The sequence below is a fragment of the Rhinolophus ferrumequinum genome, chromosome 10 (genome assembly GCF_004115265.2).
Source record: "Rhinolophus ferrumequinum isolate MPI-CBG mRhiFer1 chromosome 10, mRhiFer1_v1.p, whole genome shotgun sequence".
NCBI classification, from domain to species: Eukaryota; Metazoa; Chordata; class Mammalia; order Chiroptera; family Rhinolophidae; genus Rhinolophus; species Rhinolophus ferrumequinum.
This window is the reverse complement of record NC_046293.1, coordinates 56,115,693-56,137,519: the sequence shown is the minus strand read 5'-3', so window position 1 is coordinate 56,137,519 and position 21,827 is coordinate 56,115,693. Positions and strand designations below refer to the sequence as shown.

The following is a 21,827-nucleotide window of genomic DNA, read 5'->3' as shown; positions in this document are numbered from 1 at the left end:
TCTCCCGCCCTCTCGCATCAGTTGCTAAGAGGCGGGATTATAGGGTCCGCAAGGGACTGAGTGCTTGAAGCCCCGCCCATCCGATTGGTTGATAGGGGGCGGGTGTAGTAGCGGATAGGCTGTTGGCCCTGCCTGTTCTGGATTAGTTGCTGGGGAGAGGCACGTGAGGAGGCGGTGGCGTGAGGCGACTATGGCGGGAGGAATGAAAGTGGCGGTCTCTCCGGCAGTTGGTGCCGGGCCCTGGGGCTGGGAGGCCGGGGGCGGTGGGGCAGTGCTGCTGCTCCTGGTTCTCTCCGGCTGCTTGGTCTGCGGCTCAGGTACCGCCGGGGCAGCAGCTGCCAAGGGGGCGGGTGCGGAGGGGGTTATATTTAGAAAAGTGGGGAGTGTTCCCAGGCGCGGCGGGTTACTCTGCAGAGTGGGGCGGGTGTACGCGAAGGAAGAAACCTAGTCGGCTAATGGGCGTGGGCACTGATGGGTAAGGGCCTGGGGCGGCCTGATGGAGCTACCCAGAGTGAGGAGGAGCCTGGAGCCTCTCGGCGGAGACCGGAAGGGAGGCCTGGACTGCTGCGTCGCGTTGCACCGGCCTCCTCGAGTTTCTTGGTTAAAAAGGAAGGAGACGGAGAACTGTGACGGGCAGACAGAGCTGTCAGTGGGAAGGGAGCATCCCATTCATTCCGCAAATTAGCAACACCTTCTGAGCGTAGATTCTGTTAGAACTCGGGGCTCGGGTGGCTGAACAGATAGTTATAGTTCGCCGAAATGCAGTGATCTCTCATGTTTTCTGCGCTTGTAAGATTCTGGCCCCTACTGGCCTTGTAGAACGGACCTGGAGCTTTTAAATTCCCATATCAAAAAAGAAAAAAAAAGATACAAGCGCCATTTACCGCCGAATAGGTTTCTTTTGGAAGTTTCATTCCTCAGGCAAACAAATTTGATATTTACTGCTGGATAATTGGCTTTGGGCTGGGATGACACTTTTCCTTTTCCACTCTAGTCCAGAAAACCTAGAGTGTTTGTAAGAACTTCCGTCTGCCCCTTGTCCTTAAATGCGAAACAGAAAAATAAGTGAGGGTTCCAAACCTCCACTGGAGGGAGTTGAAACTCACGGGGTTTAGGATAATTTTATCTTGTCAACACATATACTCCCTTACCTATCCCTTCGTTTGCTGCCTATCTCATGCTGTCACTTACAATTATCCTTAGCTGCAGCTTTAAGGTTGTTTCAGGATCCATAGATCTAGTTCCAAAGTGCAGCGTCCTTCTGAGAGATTTTTTTTGGGGGTGGAAGGGGTAGGTATCTAGAAGGAACTTTTCTAGAGGCAGGGCCCAGAGTAACATTTGAAGGGCTGTTTATGGTCTGAATGAACTTGGGCCAGATGTTTAACCTCTAAAATGGCGTTGTGGATTGTGGGGATGGAAGAGAAAATATATGCAAAAATGTTCCTATATAGAGCTCAATCAGCAATCTCTAGCTTTCTTTAGTTAGGAGGAACAGGGACTCTTGGCTTAAAGAAGGGTAAACTCCAGGGATGATCTTTGTTCTGTTGGCCTGATACATGTGGGTGGCAGCTACAACGTAACAATCATGTAATAGAGAAGAACTTTCTAAAAATCATAGGTACCTAAAGACGGAATGGAGTATTTCAAAAAGCAGGGAGTTCTTTCTCACTGGAAGTTTTTGAAAAACTTCATTATAAAAATAATGCGAGTTTATTTTAGACTACTTGGCAAGTACAATTACTATAAAGAAGTAGGAAAAACCCTCCCTGTTTATTCAGTGGTGATCCATTTTAGCACACTTGCTTCTGGTCTTTTCCAACATGTTTTTAATTAAATAATTTTTTTTTTAATTGACAGTACATTCATATTTCTGTCAGCAATCCTGTTGTCTTCCCTGGAGGCCACCGGTTATTACCAGAGATAGTTTTCTCATTTGATCCTGTAGCATAAGCATTTTCCTATGTCATTTAAAATTCTTCATAGATGTTACTTTTACTTGTATTCAAAGGAAAGAACATTTGTTTAATGTTTCTGAATTAAACATTTGGTTGGATATTTGTGGTGTTTCTAGTTTTTAATTGTAAATAACACTGTGAACATCTTTGTGTGTAAGTTTTTATTGCATTTAGATTTTTTTAAAGGATAGATTCTCAGAAATGGATTTATTAGATCAAAAGCTAAAATATATTTAAGATCCTTGAAACGTCTTGCTAAAATACTTTCCTGAAACGTTGTGCCAGTTTACGCCACTATCAGCAGTATTTGCTTGTGACCCTTGCCAGCATTCGAGATTCTAGATTGTAACACTTTTGCTAATTTGTGGTATTTTAATATACATTGCATTTGTTGGATTATTTGTGAGGGAGCATCTTTCAACTGTTTATTGGCTATTTAATTTTCTGTTTTGACTTTTGAATTTTTTTGAGTTGTGTCCTTTGTTCTTGGCTTATTTATTGTGATTACTATTTATTGTGATTTTTGTGTACTTTTAAAATCAATTTGTATAAACTTTTTTATGCATTAAGGATATATATTTATATTGGTTTATTACAGAACTTTAATTTACTCCCTTTTATCTTTTTAAATAGAAGATTTATATTTTTATGTGGTCACTTGGTTTTATTCTTTAGATTTATTTCCCTTGCTTTAATGCTTAACCCTCCAAAATTGAATTGATAGTATTTTTTTGTGGTACAATTTAATTTTTTATTTTATTTTTAACCTATAATTAATGTTCACATTTGGTGTGAGATAAAGATCTAGATAGATTTTATTTTCCAAATAACCTGTCAGTTGTTCCAGCATCCCATTGAATAATCCTTTGCTAAGCCCACTGATTTAAAATGTTAGTTTTTAAGGAAGATTTTAAGTATGAACCGGATTACCTCTTAACAGAAACGAATAGAGGCTACTTAAGAATTAGAAGAGGTTGTTTTTCATGACTTTATAGTGTCTCTTCTGGTCCTCACATACTATGAATTCATTTTCATTACCTTCTACCTGTAGATGTTAAATGATCAGTGTTGTTGATTGAAAAGCAGGTGGAAATAAGTTTGTAATGATCGTAAGTAAATATGAAGTGATTAACCTTTGAATAGCTGCTTTATGGGTAAATACAATAAGCACATTGTGATTCACTGAATTCCAAGAAGGCATTCTCTGAAAATAAGTAGATCTTTGGGCTCAGAAAGCATTTTCCTGAATGATTAATTCATTCTGCTTTTTAACATGCTGGCTAACTCACTTTAGAGAGAGAAGGAAAGGTGGTGTATGTCCTTTTCTATGGGACGTACAAGGTTCTAACATGAGCATTTTAGTAACTTGTATGTGTTTAAGGTCATTTGGTTTAGTTCTGTGTCTCTAACAATTTAAGCCATAGCTGGAGTGGTGATTGTTTCTACAGATTATCTAATCTTTTAGGCTGAACTGGAATATTTTACCTATCAATGAATTTCCACAGATGTGACTGGCCATGGTGCTGATTTGTGTAGGAGGTTACTGTTAGAAAGATTTGTTTGTTTATTTACTTATTTATAGTTTTTTTCCCTTGAATGGTGTGGAACTCTGGAAAAGGAAGAACTAGATTTTAAAAGATGTTGCTTTTTGTAAAATAAGTTTATTTCTTTAGGAAAATGACATTGGAAAATTTTAAAGTTAGTTAAAAACACGATTGCCTTTTCTTGGCATGAAGTTTGTCAAATGGCCTGTGCTAGTGACACAGTCATTATTTGTATCTTACTACCCTCTTGAAAGTAATAGTGGGCTTAAAAAGGTACAGTTGTTATATTGGTGCTGTGGGTAAGAAGGGGTTAATAAGTGTAAATCTTCTTTTAAAAAAATTGTAAATACAGTAGTTTTAAGCTTCACATAACCTTACTCTCTTACAGTCTCCAGAAGAAAATAAACTCTTGATCCATATTCGTGAATGAGTATTCTTTAAGTATATTTGTGAGACAGATATCAACAGGATTTTGAAAAGGTTTCATTTTATGAAAGATAGGCTTGGAGGAAATCCAACTTAGTATTGGATTAAATCCTAGTAAAAAATTGATAGATAGGGTTTAGGACACACTACTCCAAAATATGGTACCTTGGCATATTGAACATTTTAAGTTGAGGGAATTTGAGAAAACAGCAGAAGCAGGAAGGTCACTCTGACCTCCCCCCTTTTGCCCTTCTTCCCCGAAGCAGGTCATAAAATCCTCAGGTGAGAGGTGCTTTTCCTATACCTGGAGGAAAGGAGCCTGCTTATTGCCGAAGACAAAGGGACCCCAAGAAGAATCCTAAGAAACAGGCCTTGCTCAGTTTCTCCCAGTTCACCACAATTACTTCATACTCTTAAACCTGTCTTGTTTCTCTAGGATTGTCTACTCTTCATCAAACCCAGCATAAAAGTACATAGATCTCACATTTTTGGGGGGTCATTTCCTTTTGAAGGCTTTTGTGTCACGCAAAACATTAAATAAATTTGCTTTTCTCCTGTTAATCTGTCTTTGTCAGTTTATTTTTCAGACCCAGCTAAGGAAGAGGGTCAAGGAAAACTTTTTCCTCCCCTACAATATCAAGACTGAATTAAAAAGAAAAAGTTGAGATATAATTCACTTAGCTAAACTCCCCCTTTTCAGTGGTTTTTAGTATACTCACAAGGTTGTGAATACTTCCGGAATATTTTCATCCTTCCAAAATGAGACCCCATACACCTTAGCATTCTCTTCCCATTCCTTTCTCCTCCCAGCCTCCGGCAACCACTCATCTGCTTTGTCTCTCTGGATTTACCTATTCTGGACATTTTGTATAAATGGAATTATTCAATTTGTGGCCTTTTTTTTTGTCTGGATGCTTTCAGTCACCATAATGTTTTCAAGGTTCACAATGTTTTCAAGGTTCATCCGCGTTGTAGTATGTATCAGTACTTCTATGGCTGAGTAATATTCCATTGTATTGCTATACTACATTTTGTGTATCCATCAGTTAGCGGACATGTGGGTTTCCACTTCTTGGTTCTGGATATTGCTGCTATGAACATTTGTGTACAAGTTTTTGTGTGAACATTATGTTTCGTTTCTCTTGGGTATACATAGGAGTGGAATTGCTGGGCCATGTAATAACTCTGTTTAACTTTTTGAGGAACTGCCGAACTGCTTTCCAAATAGGCTGCACCATTTTACATCCCCCTAGCAGTGTATGAGGGTTCCAGTTTCTCCACATCCTCACTAACACTTGGTATTGTCCTAGTGAGTGTGAAGTGGTTTTTCATTGTGGTTTTGATTTGCATTTTCCAAATGACTAATGATGTTGAGCCTCTTGTCATGTGCTCATTAGCCATTTGTGTATCTTCTTTGGGGAAATGTCTATTCAAATCCTTTGCCCATTTAAAAAATTGGGTTATTTCTCAATTGTTAAATTGTAGTAGTTTGTTACGTATTCTGGATACTAGACCCTTACCAGGTATATGATTCGTAAATATTTTCTCCCATTTTGTGGGTTGTCTTTTCACTTTCTTGATAGTGACCTTTGAAACAAAAGTTTAAAATTTTTATGAAGTCTGATTTATCTGTTTTTCCTCCCTTTGGTTTTCATATTTTGTATAGCATATCTATATGTTATATATCTATTTGTGTCATATCTACGAAACCATTGCCTAATCCAAGATGGTGAAGATTTACACCTGTGTTTTCTTCTAAGAGTTTTACAGTTTTTGTTCTTACATTTCGGTTTAAGGCTGACTTTAACTTCAAGATTCATCTTAGCTTCACCCTAAAACCATTTTGGATCGGTGGGCATCACTGCCTTTTTGTGTGTGTAACTTTGGCTTTTTAAGGTTTGGTTGAGGGGTGTGTGCATGTGTTTAGTTTATTTAAATCTACCCACTTTTATACTAAGAACCAGAGAGATAACTAAGTTTCCACTTAGAATAGCACTCAATAAATTGGTAAGTACAATATAGACAGAACTCAAGGAAAAGTTATTTAAATGTTTTGTGGTAAAGAAGGTAGCTCGCAGAACTTGGGAAGATGCAAAGAAGTGGTCACTTTAAAACCTTAAATTAGCTGAGATTGAATACAACACTTCTGAGGGAGAGAATAAATCTTCTGTTTTGGTAAAATCAAAGGGACTGCATATATTCATTGGCTGTTCTTAAAACTTGAAACAAAACAGCTGGAAAAGCAGCTTTGCAATATTTTAGTATCTACTTAAAAGTGCTCTGCATATATATAAAATGTTGCCAGTTTTGTTCATTCAGCTGTGGAAAGGGATAGAGAAAAGCACCAGATGGGTTTACTTTAGCTATACCTTTATAATGGAAGCAGGACCTGGGTGTGAGTCTCATTTAAGCTATTTACTGTTTGTGTGACTTTTGGGTAAATTCATTTTTCTTAAACATCAGTTTCCTTATTTGTAAAATAGAGATTATGAGAGTGCCTACCTCATAGCATTGTTGGGATGATTAATGAAACAGACAGCCTACTGCCTGTCTTAATATAACACTTAATAGTAGCTTTTGTTATTATTCTGGGTTAGTGACTGTAATATTTAAATAACTTTGCCTTGTTTCTTTTCTTGTTTCTTGTTTCTCAGTCACTGACATTTTAATCCCAACTTGAAGAAAGCGGTCAGTTTAATTCTTTTTATAAAATGAGTTATTAGCTTGTTATGTTTAATTCTTATTTCCTTTCTTTGCATAAAGCTGGAATTGATGTAAACGTGGTCATGCTTCAGGAATCCCGAGTTTATAATATGATCACTAGGCAACAATTCTGTTACAGAAATGTGCTTATCCCAAAGTGGCATGATGTATGGACACGGATACAGGTAATAATTTGGAGGCCCCTGGCACAGGCAGCTTCTGTGAATATTTGTCTGTATTAGTGAGTACTTTGATGTGTTTCTTTTCTTTCACACATAATTTTAAAGAAGTATTAACAACCTTGGTAGGGTTGAGATGATCCTGAATTGTGTTTTCATCAATAAGTATTTATGCCTGCTTTGTGTTCCTCTGTCTCTTCCTTTAAGTATCTTACAAAACTTGGCCCTGAGTTTTTTTCCTTCCTCCTTTCCCCAAAGAAACTGCTTCCTTCTCTTTTACACACACACACACACACACACACACACACACACACACACACACACACCCCTCTACACACCTCTGTCTTTTTTGAAGACCTTATGCTTTCTTTGGCCTGGAAACTGTTATGTGTTTGTCAGGATGTAAACTTTTTTTTTGTTAAATTTTATTTTGTATTGGGGAATATTGGGGAACACAGTGTGTTTCCATCAGCTCCCAAGTCCAGTCGCAGTGTTCAGTCTTTAGTTGCAGGGGGCGCAGCCCACGCATTTCATGTGGAAATTGAACTGGCAACCTTGTTGAGAGCTAGCGTTCTAACCAGCTGAGCCATCCGGCTGCCCCACTGGAAGCTCAGCGGCAGCTCATTGTCTTCAATCTAGTTGTGGAGGGCGCAGCTCACTGGCCCATGTGGGAATCGAACCATCAACCCTGTTGTTCAGAGATCACGCTCTGACCAGCTGAGCCATCTGGCTGCCCCAGGATATAAACTCTTGCCTTGCTGCTCCTATTTTGATTCTACACAAGATGTTTCAAAAACCCCGCAAGTTTCCCCTTGATGGAATGACTTTGGTCTCATTTGTTTCACAACACTGTTAAGCCACCTGGCAAGCAAGATTACCTGGCTATAATAATGATTGAACAAAATGAGTCCTTTTGGAAGTATTGCTGCTGCTATAAGCAAAGTTACTGATAAGGGCATTTGTTGTTCACATCAAAAACATAAGGGTGGGCTTGTGGGTTTTTTAAATTCTCTTATTTTATTGTCTGATATAAAGATCATATTCCATCTGGGGCAAATTATAACCAACATTTACCCATAATCAGTGATTTGTGACAAAGGGTTGAATTTCTCAGCCTGTCATTACGGGAAACATTTTTGGGGCTGTTTATGCCTGGTAATTTTCTTAATATTCTAGATCCTTGCTTTATATGATCTCTCACAAATAGCTGTCTTGATAACCCTTTCAGCTTGGAAGTCCCCTCCGCACCCCATCTATGTTCTGTCCTAATAGTAGATTCAGATCATGTTAATAACAAGACATTCTAACAGCTGCCTCTGTGTACCATGTGCAATGTTTTTTCCCAATTACGTTTTTGCTGCATCTCTCTCATAAGGTTTGTAGAAAACTAGTACCATTTCTGATTCAGATACGTACTCTAAAGTTTTTTTTAAAAAATTGTATTTGTGAAAAATTTTAATTACTACTCCCTTTTTTCTCATCCTGATTTTATTCGTGTTACAGATCCGGGTAAATAGTTCCAGATTGGTACGAGTCACCCAGGTGGAAAATGAAGAGAAACTGAAGGAGTTAGAGCAGTTTAGTATCTGGAACTTTTTTTCCTCCTTTTTAAGAGAGAAATTGAATGATACCTATGTTAACGTGGGTTTATACAGCACAAAAACCTGCCTCAAAGTTGAGATCATAGAGGAAGACACCAAATACAGTGTCACTGTGTTCCGCAGTAAGTCTCACCTCTGCTTTTCTGATAGATTCTGTAGTGAGAAGGGACTGAGCTTTGGAGGGTATAATTAGTGAGACAAAGAAGTCAGCCCAAGACAATTGCATTTTGGTTTTGATTATAACCTGAGTACACCACTGCTCCAAACAGTTTAGAGACTCCACTCCACATTAAACCTTTTAGGCCCAGAATCGAGACTTCCTCTTAGATCATTCTGAGTACCTCCTTATCTCGAATTGTGAAGATGAATATTCCTAATACTTCCCATGGCCCTGACCTGATATTCCTAGTATTCTTTGGAGTAAGAAAGGTATATTTCTGCTTTCTGGGCACTTTTAGACAAAGATAGATGTCCTGAAATGTACAGGTTTACATTTAAAGACATGAATGCTTAAACAATAAAAACTGAAGAAAAGTAGAACTGACTATCAATACTTCACACATAAAAAGTATTTGTGGAACCATAAATAAATATGAAGATCACTGCAGTTCCGGCTTATTCAGTACAACTAGGAGAAGTTTTCCTGTCTCTGAATGTGAGAAAATTTCACAGAGGAGATAGGTCATTATCCTGTGGAATTCTCTATGACTTTCGGTTTCTCCTTGTTACTACCCAGGTTTCTCCTTGTGTTAGTAGAAATATTCCTGGGTTTTGCTACGAAATAGTTTGTGACTTTCTAATTGTCCTAGAATTCCATAGTTCTTTGGTTCGATGGGAGTGGCCTGTTTTTTTGGTTTCCTTTTTCATTTACTGATCCTTCTTGCTCCTGTTCTGTTTGTGGACCTCCCCTAGACTTAGAGCTCTTGAATGTGAAAGCTGTGGGAGTGTCTGGTATGCCACTAAGACCTCTGCTTGGGCCCCTGGTCCTGGGTGACATGTGTTTGAGTGTAGGCTTTTCCAACACAATGGTTGTGTAGCGAAATGAAGTAAGTGGTGATGTGGGGTAAGAAAAGCAGCCAGTTAGAGAACAACAGAGGGCCCTGACCCAAAGTTCTGGGCAAATCTGCTGAATCCTCGCCTGTGAATGACTTAAGGCTTGAAAGACAGATTGGTAGAGACCCCTTGTGGGCAATTGCATGAAGTACTGATGGCACTATGCCTGGCTCTGTCCGAAGGAAAGCTTGGTTTCTTTTAGCCTTAGTGTAGGTGGTCAAAATAAAAATAAGATCTTTGGGAAGTACAGGTTAGACAGAGACCTAATTGCACTTTCTCTTTAGAAGGGTGTCCAGGAATTTACAATGTGTGGAATTTACAATGCTGTCTAAGAGGGCTGTTTGCATTTATTTTATTGGATGACCAATGATGCCAACATTGCTTTTATTCTATACAGTTGTTCCCCCTTATCCATGGCTTCGCTTTTCTGTGGTTTCAGTTACCTGCAGTCAACCTCTGTCTAAAATATTAAATGGGAAATTCCATAAATAAACAATTTAATAAACAACTCGTAAGTTTTAAATCGCATGCCATCCTGAGTAGTAGTGTGATGAAATCTCGAACTCTCCAATCTGGAGGCGAATCATCTCTTTGACCAGTGTATATCCATGCTGTATATGCTGCCCTCCCATTAGTCACTTAGCAGCCATCGGGGTTATCAGATTGATTTTCACCGGTGATTGTGCTTATGTTCAAGTAACCCTTAGTTTACTAACTAGTAGCCCTAAAACACAAGAGTAGTGATGCTGGCGATTTGGATAGGCCAGAGAGAAGCCATAAAGTGCTTCCTTTAAGTGAAAAGGTGAAAGTTATTGAGTTAAGGAAAGAAAAAAATTGTATACTGAGGTTGCTAAGATAAATGGTAAGAATGAATCTTCTATCCATGAAATTGTGAAGAAGGAAAAAGAAATCTGTGCTAGTTTTGCTGTCGCACCTCAAACTGCAAAAGTTACAGACACAGTGCGTGATAAGTGCTTTGTTAAGATGAAAAAGGCATTAAATTGGTGGAAGACATGAACAGTAAATGTGTTCCAATTGATGGCAGGCAGTGTGTTGCACCAGAGGACATTGAGCCTGTATCCAGCGAGGGATCCTCAGAAATGAGTGACCACATTCACATAACTTTTATTACAGTATATGGTCGTAATTATTTTATTATTGTTGTTAATCTCTTACTGTGCCTGATTTATAAATTACACTATCATATATGTATGTGTGTATATATATGCATATAGATATATGTATACACACATACATATAGGGTTCAGTACTATCCACATACGAGGTGTGATCAAACAATACGGTGAATGTTTAAATAAAAAAAAAATTTATTACAGTAAAAGACATTGCCATTAATCCCCTTCAATATACCCCCTCCCCCCCCCGCTTCGAACACACTTATCCCATCCACACGTGTCCCAAACTCAAGAACAATGGGATCAGTGTATTCAAAGTGAGGGGGAGTATTTTGAGGGCCATGTGTCTTACACTGTAATAAATTTTTTTAAAATTCAAACATTCACTGTGTTTTTGTGATCATACCTCATATATAGTATACATAGGGTTCACTACTATCCACGGGTTCAGGTATCCCCTGGGGGTTTGGAATGTGTCCCCCATGGATGAGGGGGACTACTATACTGCCTTAAACTGCTTGGTTCCCCTATTAAGCAGAAGTCTCTGTTTATTTCAGGATTTGACCCCAAACTCTTCCTCGTTTTCCTACTTGGACTTATGTTATTTTTTTGTGGAGACTTGCTAAGCAGGTAGGTTCCAAAGGCTAGAGTGCGGAATGACGAGGCTTAGAGCCACCCTGCTTGACTTTTATCATAAGAAGTGCTGCCATTCCCTTTTCCAGAACCTTTATGGCTAAGCCATTGTCTGCTTGGGTGATTTTTAAAAATACTTGAATATGTGTTATGATTTTTTTTCTTGTATAGAATATTACAAGAGTGACAATAATGCAGATTGACAATAATGAAATCCCCCCCATTGGGTTGACCCCTCTTGTGATGGGATTTAGCTAACAAATCATCCACTCTTGCCACCATTAGAAATAATGTGTTAAGTCCTTATTTTTACTGGACTAGGTGTTGATAAGTTTCATGCCTCCAGAGGTAAAGAAACAGGCATGAACTACTTATAATAATTCATTTCATGTCTTTAGGAGCCTACTAGCTAAGCTAGGTGAAACTGACATGTACAAATATAAAGAAAACATAGATAACTAAACAAACATTAAACAAAGGTAGAATCAACATTAACTTTGTATACAAGTGAAAAGAATATCTGTGAAGTAGTGAATGAAAGATGAACAGCTGGAGTTTGAAGTTGGACTGGAGTGAGATTGGTGGTATACCGTTCCTTCTTTTGGGGATCTTTGGAGAAACTCACAGTGAGGGAGGAATAACTAGAGAGTCTGGAATAGGAGTAGGAGCTCTCTGTTCTAGGCCCTGTGTTTGGCTTATCCTGCTGGGTAATCAGTTCAGTTCTAGTTTCCAGTCTCCACGAGCAGTATTCTTGTCCCTTTCTTCTCTCCAGAGAAGCTGTACAGTTCCTCAGAAGAAAGATTCTTATTAAAAATTGGGTTGGGCGAGATGCTGAGGATGGGAGTGGGAGACTAAGCAGAGGTTTATTATTGGGATATATTCGAGGGGACCGCCTTGATACTGATCCTCATAATCTGGCAGCAACTGCATTGTACCAATCTCTTCAGTTTTTTGACCTCAAGTTTTGGGCAAATACCTGCTCTAATCTTGTATTTTTTCCCTTATCTTTTGGCATAGCGTGAACAATGCCATGTGTGAAGAATACACACACAGTCATGAAATACATTTTCTCTTTGCAGAAGCCAAATCTTCTACTATTCCACTGGGATAAGTGTAGGAATTGTGGCCTCTCTACTAATCATCATTTTCATACTGTCCAAGTTTATGCCCAAGGTAAGTAGCAGAATACTCATGTAGTTAGGATGAGCTTGCATAGTTGAAGGACTGTTTTCTTCGATAATGTTACAGCACTGAAAATTTGCATTGGTGGCTGAAAAGCCAGTATCCTACTTTCTTTGATTCAGAAAGGTACTTTCCGTGATGAAACTTGGAGCCTGATTACATACAAACTCTCGCTTTTTATTTAAAATTCTATGCTCATTGGGGGATTAAACCTTTTCCCTGTTTGCTAATAACATAGTCAAGCTTTTAAATTATTTAGCATCTCATTTTCTCAGTGTTCTTTTCAGACTGTACTGTTTTAAATATAAAGGACATCTTTTTAAGAGAGGTGATTTTTAGTAGATTGAATTTATTTTTTTAATCACAGTTCCATTTTGCTTTTATGTATGGAAAGCCTGTTGTAACTTTTGTGCTTTCACTTCTACTCTGTCTTAGAAAAGTCCCATTTACATCATCCTGGTGGGAGGCTGGTCCTTTTCGCTGTACCTCATTCAACTAGTATTTAAAAATTTACAAGAGATCTGGAAGTGTTACTGGCAGTATCTTTTAAGTAAGTGTTGTCGGTTTTGCTTTCCTTTTTATATGTTTATAGGCTGTTTTAGTTAATTTGCTCATGTTGCTTAAGGAGTTTAATGATCCATGACATTTTACTAACTTTTAAGAATCATAGTTCTCCACTTATTTCTATCCCCTCTACATTTGTCACCTTCTCTTAAATTAAAATGATGTTGCTAGGGAGAAGACTGTAATTTGTTGGTGTTGATAAGTACACCTTTCTTTACACAATAGGCATCTTTCTGAAAAGCTGTAAATTTTCTTTATTACTATAATCATATTTTAAATAACACTTGAACACCTTAAGAAATAAAGAACTCTGCAGTGAATCTTAGCTATAAAGCAAGAATCCTTTGGATGTACAGATAGTAACCCTTAATCTACCCTTCGAGAGGTGATTAATCTGAATTTTCATATATTGGGTTTTTTAAATAGACTATTCTAGAGTTGTTCAACATGTAGCAGTGCTCCATTTAAACCAAATAAATTTGGGACAACAGAAAGGATAGAAGATTCAAGAGACTAATATATCTGAATAATGAAAAAAAGTGAATAACTGAGTAAAAGTCTTGTCCATTTTCCTGGTACAATAGGTGCTATATAGTGAATTTACTGCTGCTCCCCACACAAGTTATTTTTACCTGTTATTGATGAAAAAGAATGTCTTCTGGTAACTCTTGTCATAGGCTATGTCCTTACAGTCGGATTCATGAGTTTTGCAGTCTGTTACAAATATGGGCCCTTGGAGAATGAACGAAGTATCAACCTCCTGACCTGGACCTTGCAGCTGATGGGCCTGTGTTTCATGTATTCTGGTATCCAGATACCACACGTTGCCCTCGCCGTTATCATCATCGCCCTGTGTACTAAGAACCTGGAGTACCCTGTTCGGTGGCTGTACATCACCTACAGGTGACTGAAAGGCAATGAAACTATTGAAACGTGCCATGTGGGATGCAGTTGCAGCAAAAGGATACAGAAATGTTGACCTGGGAGCCTCTTTGTTAATGAAAATTTATTGTATTTTTGCTTCTGCTTGTGTTCCTTCCTGAATCTCTTTTTTTAGACTCTGTATAGACATGTTTATAATTTTATTCCATCATTTTATATAAAAGTATCCAGTAAAGTGTCATGTGTTCCTGTTACCACTAGGTGGTGCAAAGTATATTACTTTTATATCACATGCCTCAGGTCACCTGGTTTCAGATTATTTCACATTGGCTCTCAGATTGCTCTGGGAGTCCTAGTCTTAATTTAAAATGTAAATCATAGCATGTTATCACCTTGTATAGTGAAGGAATGGTTACAGGTTCTAAGGTTGTCCTATTACAGATAGTCAAGATGATTCCTTCAGTTTGGGAATCCAAATTAATGGACCACAATCTTATACGATGGTTTTCTTGTCATTTTTCCAGTTACTGGAAAATAAATATTTTATTTATCATTTATTGGAAAATAAGTGACTTTATTCACATTAGTGGATAATATTGACTACTCTGACTTGGCACTCGTAATCTAACCTGTCAAGAGTACATTATAAAGGTATGTGTGGAAAGAAAGGTGGGAGTGATGACTGTTACTGTTCAGGCTCTCTGCTGTATGGTTGGCCCACTGAAGGGAGCTAGAGGTGAGGGTGGACACAGATTACTGATTAATGATTCATGGTGTTATTTTGGTGAGTACAGAAAGATGTGTAAGGCAACAGAAAAGACTGTCCCCCCTCGTCTCCTGACAGAAGAAGAGTATCGGATACAAGGAGAGGTGGAGACCCGAAAGGCTTTAGAGGAGCTTCGAAAATACTGTAACAGTCCAGACTGCTCTGCTTGGAAGACTGTTTCTCGAATCCAGTCTCCAAAGAGGTAAACTCTTGGACAGATATGCCAAGCATCTCTTAGGGTAATTGTGACCTTGAGTTTTAACAGAGATCATAAACTTCTAGATAATCATTTTGTAGTTGTGGCTTTATTTTCCTGTTCATCTAGGAAAATTAAGAAAAAAGTGTGTATATCATCATGTATTAAGCACTATCCTGTTTTTTTGGTTCCCTAAGGAACGACGTACTCTAGCTTTGATTGTAGCATTGAGATGAGAAGACTCCAGTACCATATTAAGTTTCCCCACTGATAGTTTTGCATTGCTCTCTGAGTGTTTTTTTTTTCTTCTTTTTTGTGGGAGAGAGGGGGTGGGTTTTTCTTTTTTTTTTTTCCTTTTTATTTGGGAGCAACTATACCAATGAATATGTGAAGCTTCAGTTTGGAATCCTGATGGCATAAAGTTTATTGGACCATAAATGAATGTGTAATGACCCTTAATCTTCTCTTATCAGGATTATGGCTGACTAAAGGAACCTTAGCACTTCCATAACTAAAATGGATAGGCTTGTGCTTATCAAGCACGATGGGGTTGCAGGGGATGTTGGCCTATGATCCCAGCTTTCCTTTGCTCCTTATGTCTTGCTTTAATTGTTTTAACTGCCAGAGTAAGGATAGGGATGATATAATTTGAGCTGTGAGCATATCCAGGGTTTCAGTTTATTCTCATTTTGAAAGAAAACCAGAAAGGAAAGAAGGGTTTCAATTTATTCTTATTTTGAAAGAAAACCAGAAATGACAGAAGATTCCTAATGAGTATTATCTTCTCTTTTCTAGATTTGCTGACTTTGTGGAAGGTTCTTCTCACCTCACACCAAATGAGGTTTCTGTCCATGAGCAGGAATATGGATTAGGAAGCATCATTGCCCAGGATGAAATCTATGAAGAAACATCCTCTGAGGAGGAGTACTCAGTTTCTCGCTACCCGGCTATCACGCAGAACAACTTCCTGACTTAGGGGGTGGTCAGTTATTTTTATGTGGACTGGCTTGGTACCTTGATGGTCCATATCGCATGTGTTGTGCAATTGCTTCTCAGCTCTTTGAAACAGAGTGAGATAGATAGTGCAGAAATTCCCCCACTGAAATTAGAGGCCTGAATAGGCCTCTCTCTGGAAATGATCTTGGTGTTCTCTGTGGGATCCCTGAGGAATGAGAAGGGATAAAATAATGAATGCTTCCCATTGGTTAAGCTGTCATCGCGCCTTTGTTTCCAAAGAAACTGGATGAGTACAGCTAGCACAGCATTCTAGCTTCTCTTTGAAAATTGATTCAGTCGTGGCATTTCTACCACTGTGGCTGGCACTCAGAAGTGAGAACTGTTATCTGTGTTGTAATGCCTTCAGACTATAAGCTACATCTTCCAGAGGAATCCACAAGTCTGAGCCTCCTTCACTTCTGCTTTTATTTCAGTGACTAGAATTATCCTTGTTTTAAGAGGAAAATAGGTTTTTATTTGTTTGTGTTATGTTTTAAAATGTAAAGAAACTCATGTTTCTCTACATTTAAAATGAATATATGTTTTAAAATGTAAGAAACTCATGTTCCAGAACCAGCAAGTACTCTAGAGTGACTAGCCCCACAGGCCCCTACATATTTATTAATATGGATTATCCATTAAAACCCCAGAAGCTGTTGTGTTGAGCTCTGAATTAGTTCTCACACATATGATATTCTAAGGTCTGTGTGCTTTTAGGAACATGTCTGTAAGCTCTTCTGTAGGGATGGTCCATTGGGCTTTTTATTATTTCAACGTTCAATTCCATCTTAAAAATACATTTGCATTCTTCCTTTCCCATTTGTCCCTTCCCCTTTGCCTTTTCACGTAGGGTCTGGTCCCTTACCTGTGAAGTGTGTACGATTCAGAGTTTGTTTCATTTCTTATATTATCTTCCACTTGGTTTTTAGCATTATTCCTGCTATTTAGGAGAAGTGATCTTATTTAGGAAATTTAAATGCTTTTTATAGGTCCTCCGTTTTTCTTGTCAGTGGGTCACATATCTGAGTTTCTGTGGAATCAAGAAACGGTCTTCTTTTTCCTTCCCTTCCTTTGTCTACCCATTCTTCCTCTTCCTTCCAGCCTTGCCTTACCGCCTATGCTCTTGCCCCATGAAATCTGCTAATCCGTAAGCCCTGAAACTATGAAGTGTCTTGATACAACATACAAGTTGTAGCTATGTAGCTGCCACAGTTTTCATTGCCAGGAAATAGACTTCCAGGTAATTTTCATGCCTTTGGAGGCTCATTCAACCATCAGGGTCAGGCACATTTTCCCATGAGTTTATTATACTTATTTGCAATTCCATTTCTGATCAGAGATTTATGCAGCCTTTTATTACAGTGGCATTGGTTTCAGATTCTTTTGCCATTGGAAACTACCCTTATAAACCATCAATGCCATTTATGAGGGAGCAAATTCCCAAGTCTCTGTCATTAACTTGCTTCTGTCTTTGTGATCTTCACCCTCATACCTTCCTCCAGGGAGAAAGCTATAATTACTCCAGCTCGGAAGGTAGAAACTGATGGCAAGACTGTAGCATTAGACTTACTGGCTTACCACGATTATAGAGAAGGCCAATGGTTTTTCAAAAAGTCTTAATAACTCTGTCAGACCAGCCATTTAGCAGATAATTTTGAAAGGCCCTGGGCTCCATTACTGACTTCCAAAATGTCAGCTCTGAGACTTCCCTCTAGGTGGCCAGTTGATTATTTCCAGCAGTGTTTCCCACAGCTTTAAACTGTCCTAAAGTGACAAGTACTTTAATTGGCAGCAAATAGACGTATAGTAGAAAATGAAAAATAAGCAGTATTTGGGCAGATGCTGTGGGTTAAAGTTGCAGGGTAAAGGAGCTTTATATTAGAAAACCTTTACACCCTTGTGAATTATGTACATGGTAAATTTTTATCCCTCTACAAAGAACTGTTAAGACCTCTGGAATATACTATTGTTGTCTTCATTTACAGAAATTGAGACCTAGGATATTTGAGCATAAGTTGATTTGAAAAAATGATTCAGCTGTACAAGTGGTCTCAGATTCCCTTGAGACTTTGGGGCCTTCCCCCAAATAGCTACTTAGGGAGGTGGTAGGTAGCTTGCCTCCAGGGTGACTTTTCCTGACATGTCCGTATTTCAGTGAGAAAGCATTGCGAGGTAGGGAAAGCTTCTCCTCTTTTTCTGTTTAGTAAGCTTGTGAAATACAGTTTCCATCTTAAGACCAGTTTTATTCACTGTGTTTGAATTTGGGTGAGTAAAATCAAACTCAGTTTATTACATGCTTCCTGCCTGGTAGCTGGAGACTGAATGGTAGATAGTGGAGATCACAGTGGGTGCTGCAGCGCGAGAGGTGCTCTGAGACAGGGAAGGACACTGCCTCTGTTGTGCTGTGTGTCCAGGCCCTGCGTGCCTGTGTGGCTCTTCCCCAGGTGCTTCCAAGCCTCCGTGTGCCCGGAGATTGCTTGACTTCGGAAACCTTCTTTAGAAGCTGCTCTTGTCTCCCTGTTGGCCACTTAGTCTGCTGGCTCAGTCACTACTTGAAGCCCCCATTTAATTTTCTCTGGCAGTTACAGCTCTTGCAATTTCAGCATAGTCTCATCTCTCAGACTGACCTCATCAAGAAGGATTGAAGGGATAACTATGGAGTTAGCCGAACGTTGGAGCCATGTTTGCTGCTATGTCAGCATCTTGCTCTGCAAACATGAAGCTGTAAATTGACCCTAGGGCTCAGGGACTCATCGGCATCGGAAATCTATTGCCTCTAATCGGTCGGACCAAGTTGTGTAGGGCATGGCTCCCATTAATGGGAATACAAGAGCCACCTGGCCTAAAACACTTCCCCTTCACTTTCCCACTCAGATTGCTTTCATGAGACCACTGAACAAAAAATAAGGAAAATTTAGCAACTTCGATACCTTCTAATAAGAAATTCCTATCAGCCACTTCCTCTCACCAAAACTAGTTTATTTCTTCCCCCAAATTCATGACTTTTATGTCTGTGCAAAGGGGATTTTGCTGGTAATAGTTCCTTTATAGTTCCAATGTTCCATTTTGTGCTAATACATCCCTGTGGAGGTTCTAGCCCTCTCTTCATTGACTGTTCCCTACAACCCAATCTCCACTTGGTACATACAAGAGAGATTTGATGAATGAAAGGACCCAAATAAGCCAGACGGTCCCCCAAGGCCCTGATATCCATAAAAGGCTTGGGAATGGATTATGCAATTGCCCTTAATCTTTTTGTTGTTCCAGAAAAAATGATGGGCTCAGATGGATGCCTGCGTAAAAATGGTTCCTCGCTGTGTGCTTATAACTTTTCTCTGAATTGAGTAGGAAAGTTGAAGTAGGAGGAAAGGAAATTAAATGTCCTTTTAATATTCCTTTGGACTCAGGTCTGACATAGGAGATGATAACCTATATTGAAATGCCAAGAATTTTATCTGAACCAAGGAGAGGACAGTGTGACAGATTTATTATGCCTTCAACTTACATAGGCACTGGAACCAAGTAATAAACATAAAAATAGCCATTGCACAAGGCATAACCTTTTGTTTTTTTGATATAGCAGAAGTAATTTTTTTAGGGAAACCTATGCAATTGTGGTGATCTGGTGGTGTGTCTCTTGCTAACTTAGCTTATGAATTCAGTTGCTGTAGAGTTGGATTCTAGATGGCTACTATCTTGAAAAGGGTCTTCGGTGCCTTATGTGACGGGAACCAGAGCCTGCTAGGAATAAACAACACAGATTCACGGGAACGTCAATGTAGAGCTTTTGTGGGGATGGGAATGGCACACAGCCTCTCAAAATGTGAGGCTTTGGGCTTCCACACCCTAACCCATGTGTCATCTTCCCCTTCACAATCTTGACAATGAGTTGAAAATGGTGAAATAACCTTCTCCCAACTTTACTAGAGATGAGTGAGTATTAGAACTCTTACAAGCCTGCAATTGCCTCAGTTTTCCATTTTTCTAGAGTTGCTGATGAAATAGTAGGGGTAAGGAATTACTGGGTAAGTTTTAGCCTGTGGGTAATGCCTTAGTGTTATTTAAAAAGATTTGTCATTTATATTTAAAATAAATGTTCATGAATGTTTGAAAGGAACAAAATGATCAGGGATGACTCTTTGCCATGAGTCTTATTTTCAGTCTTTTCTGTAAGAAAAAATAACAATGTTATATATTTTTTCACTTTTATTGTACAACTTTGTAAGTAATCCCAATTTTAATAAAGTTTTATAGTGGTTTCTCTTAATGAACATGTACTTTTCTTGTTTGGATTTCTTTTTCTCAAGTAATCAGCAATTAGCTCCTCAGTTTCATCTTTCTAATGAGATGGTTTCCCATGCCATCTGTTTTCGTTTTTTTCATAACCACTGCTGCCCATCCTGGGTCTGACTTGCTCTACTTCCATCCCTGGACTTGATCATTTCCCAGGATGCCAGATCTCTAGGGGTATTCTTGCAGGAGTAGCAGGTTTTACCACTGTTCTGTCTCTTAGGAAAAACAATGTATAGGCTATTCCTGCTCCAGGGAGCTACTCTGTACTTTAGTTCTTTAATATTTTTTTTAATGGCATAAAGTATTTGTTTTATATCTCCACTGGGGCGAGGGGAAGACCTGTGGATCCAGCTGTGAAATGCCCGCCAAAGAACTTTGTGTAGGATAGAAGAGGGAGCAGGGCTGTAGTGAGCATTCAGGGCCACGGAATAAAAACTTCAATTATGTCTAGGCCCAACTTATGTAGTTGGAGTCTGGAACCTTCCGTCTTCCATGTTTTGGCCGTTTTCTTGGCTCCGAGAATCTGTTATAGCATTTGCATTAATTCTGTACCTGTCTTTTCTTATTTGTTTAGACTGCATGGAAATCCGTTGTCCATGCCTCAAAGATGGTGAAGGAAGAAAACAGGATGTGGATCAATGGGAATTTATGTAGGTGAATGCACACTAATGGGATGTTTTTTCCTGTCCCTTCTATAACTATACTAAGTAAATAAGAGACACAGATGGTCATTAATGGCTGACTTAATAAAAACTTAAGGTGTGATTGCCAGGTGTGCTTTTATCCCCCAAAACATCATAGGGTTTTAGGGAGGATTAAAAAAAAAGGCGTTTAAAGCAGTTCTCAAACTTTAACATTCATAGGAAACATCGGGGAGCTTATTAAAATGCAGACTTCTGATTCAGTAAGTCTGGGTTGTGGCCTAAGATTCTGCATTTCTTTTAAATTTATTGGGGTGACCATTGTTAGCAAAATTACATAGATTTCAGGTGTACAGTTCTGCATTACATCATCTATAAATCCCATTGTGTATTCACCACCCGGAGTCAGTTCTCCTTCCATCACCATATATTTGAAGATTCTGCATTTCTAATAAGCTCCCAGGTGATTCAGACGCTGCTGGTCTGGGGACGTCACCTTGAATAGCGAGCACATAAAGCATTTGCTTGTTGCCTGGCACACAGGAAGTACTTGATCGATGTTGTTACTAATTGACACCAGATCATTTGTGAGAGTCAAGAAAACCCTGTACTACCACATCCTCCCAACTCGATCAGAAATCACAAAAGGATTTAGAATTCTTTCTTTTTGCCAGCTCTATTGAAGTATAATTTATATACAATAAAATTCACCAGTTTTAAATTTTGCTGAGTTTTGACAAATGGAGACCGTTGTGTAACCACCACCACAGTCATGATACAGGGCATTTCCATCACCCCAAAAACTTTGCTCATGCCGCTACACGGACTAGAAATTTTAATGGGGGAAAGAGGAAGGGGATTTCAGAGTCAGTGGAGGAAGATATACAAGCTCCAGTTGCTTCAGCTTTGGGAAGCAGGAGATCATAATCCTGCACCCCACCTCCCAAACCTCCTCCCCACCTCCGGAATGCTTTGACAGGTCTTGAAATCCCAGCTGAGTTGGATGTGTATTTCATACCTTGTTAATTTAGAGTGACCTACTCATTCCAATTTGCCCAGAACTCTCGTAGTTTTAGC

At 39.0% G+C, this 21,827-nt stretch overlaps 1 protein-coding gene across 2 annotated transcripts; it reads left to right on the top strand.

Annotated features, from left to right (window-relative positions):
- The first annotated feature begins 169 nt into the window (after nt 1-169).
- NEMP1 (nuclear envelope integral membrane protein 1) lies at nt 170-20,083 on the top strand. 2 transcript variants are annotated; one of them, XM_033118100.1, is made up of 9 exons: nt 170-317; nt 6,689-6,813; nt 8,311-8,530; nt 11,155-11,227; nt 12,310-12,403; nt 12,848-12,962; nt 13,654-13,879; nt 14,653-14,826; nt 15,616-20,083. In XM_033118100.1, the coding sequence occupies exons 1-9, from the start codon at nt 191-193 to the stop codon at nt 15,794-15,796; spliced, it is 1,335 nt and encodes a 444-aa protein (XP_032973991.1). In that variant the 5' UTR covers nt 170-190; the 3' UTR covers nt 15,797-20,083. The 2 variants fall into 2 exon arrangements, with proteins under 2 accessions (XP_032973991.1, XP_032973990.1); XM_033118099.1 differs by having other exon boundaries at nt 185-317; nt 13,669-13,879.
- Nucleotides 20,084-21,827: the final 1,744 nt, after the last annotated feature.

Coding starts and splice junctions, on each gene's coding strand:
- NEMP1 (XM_033118100.1), top strand. CDS start 191: ATGGCGGGAGGAATGAAAGTGGCGGTCTCTCCGGCAGTTGGTGCCGGG. Junction 6,814..8,310: donor ATGTATGGACACGGATACAG/GTAATAATTTGG, acceptor TTCGTGTTACAG/ATCCGGGTAAATAGTTCCAG. Junction 12,404..12,847: donor TGTCCAAGTTTATGCCCAAG/GTAAGTAGCAGA, acceptor ACTCTGTCTTAG/AAAAGTCCCATTTACATCAT.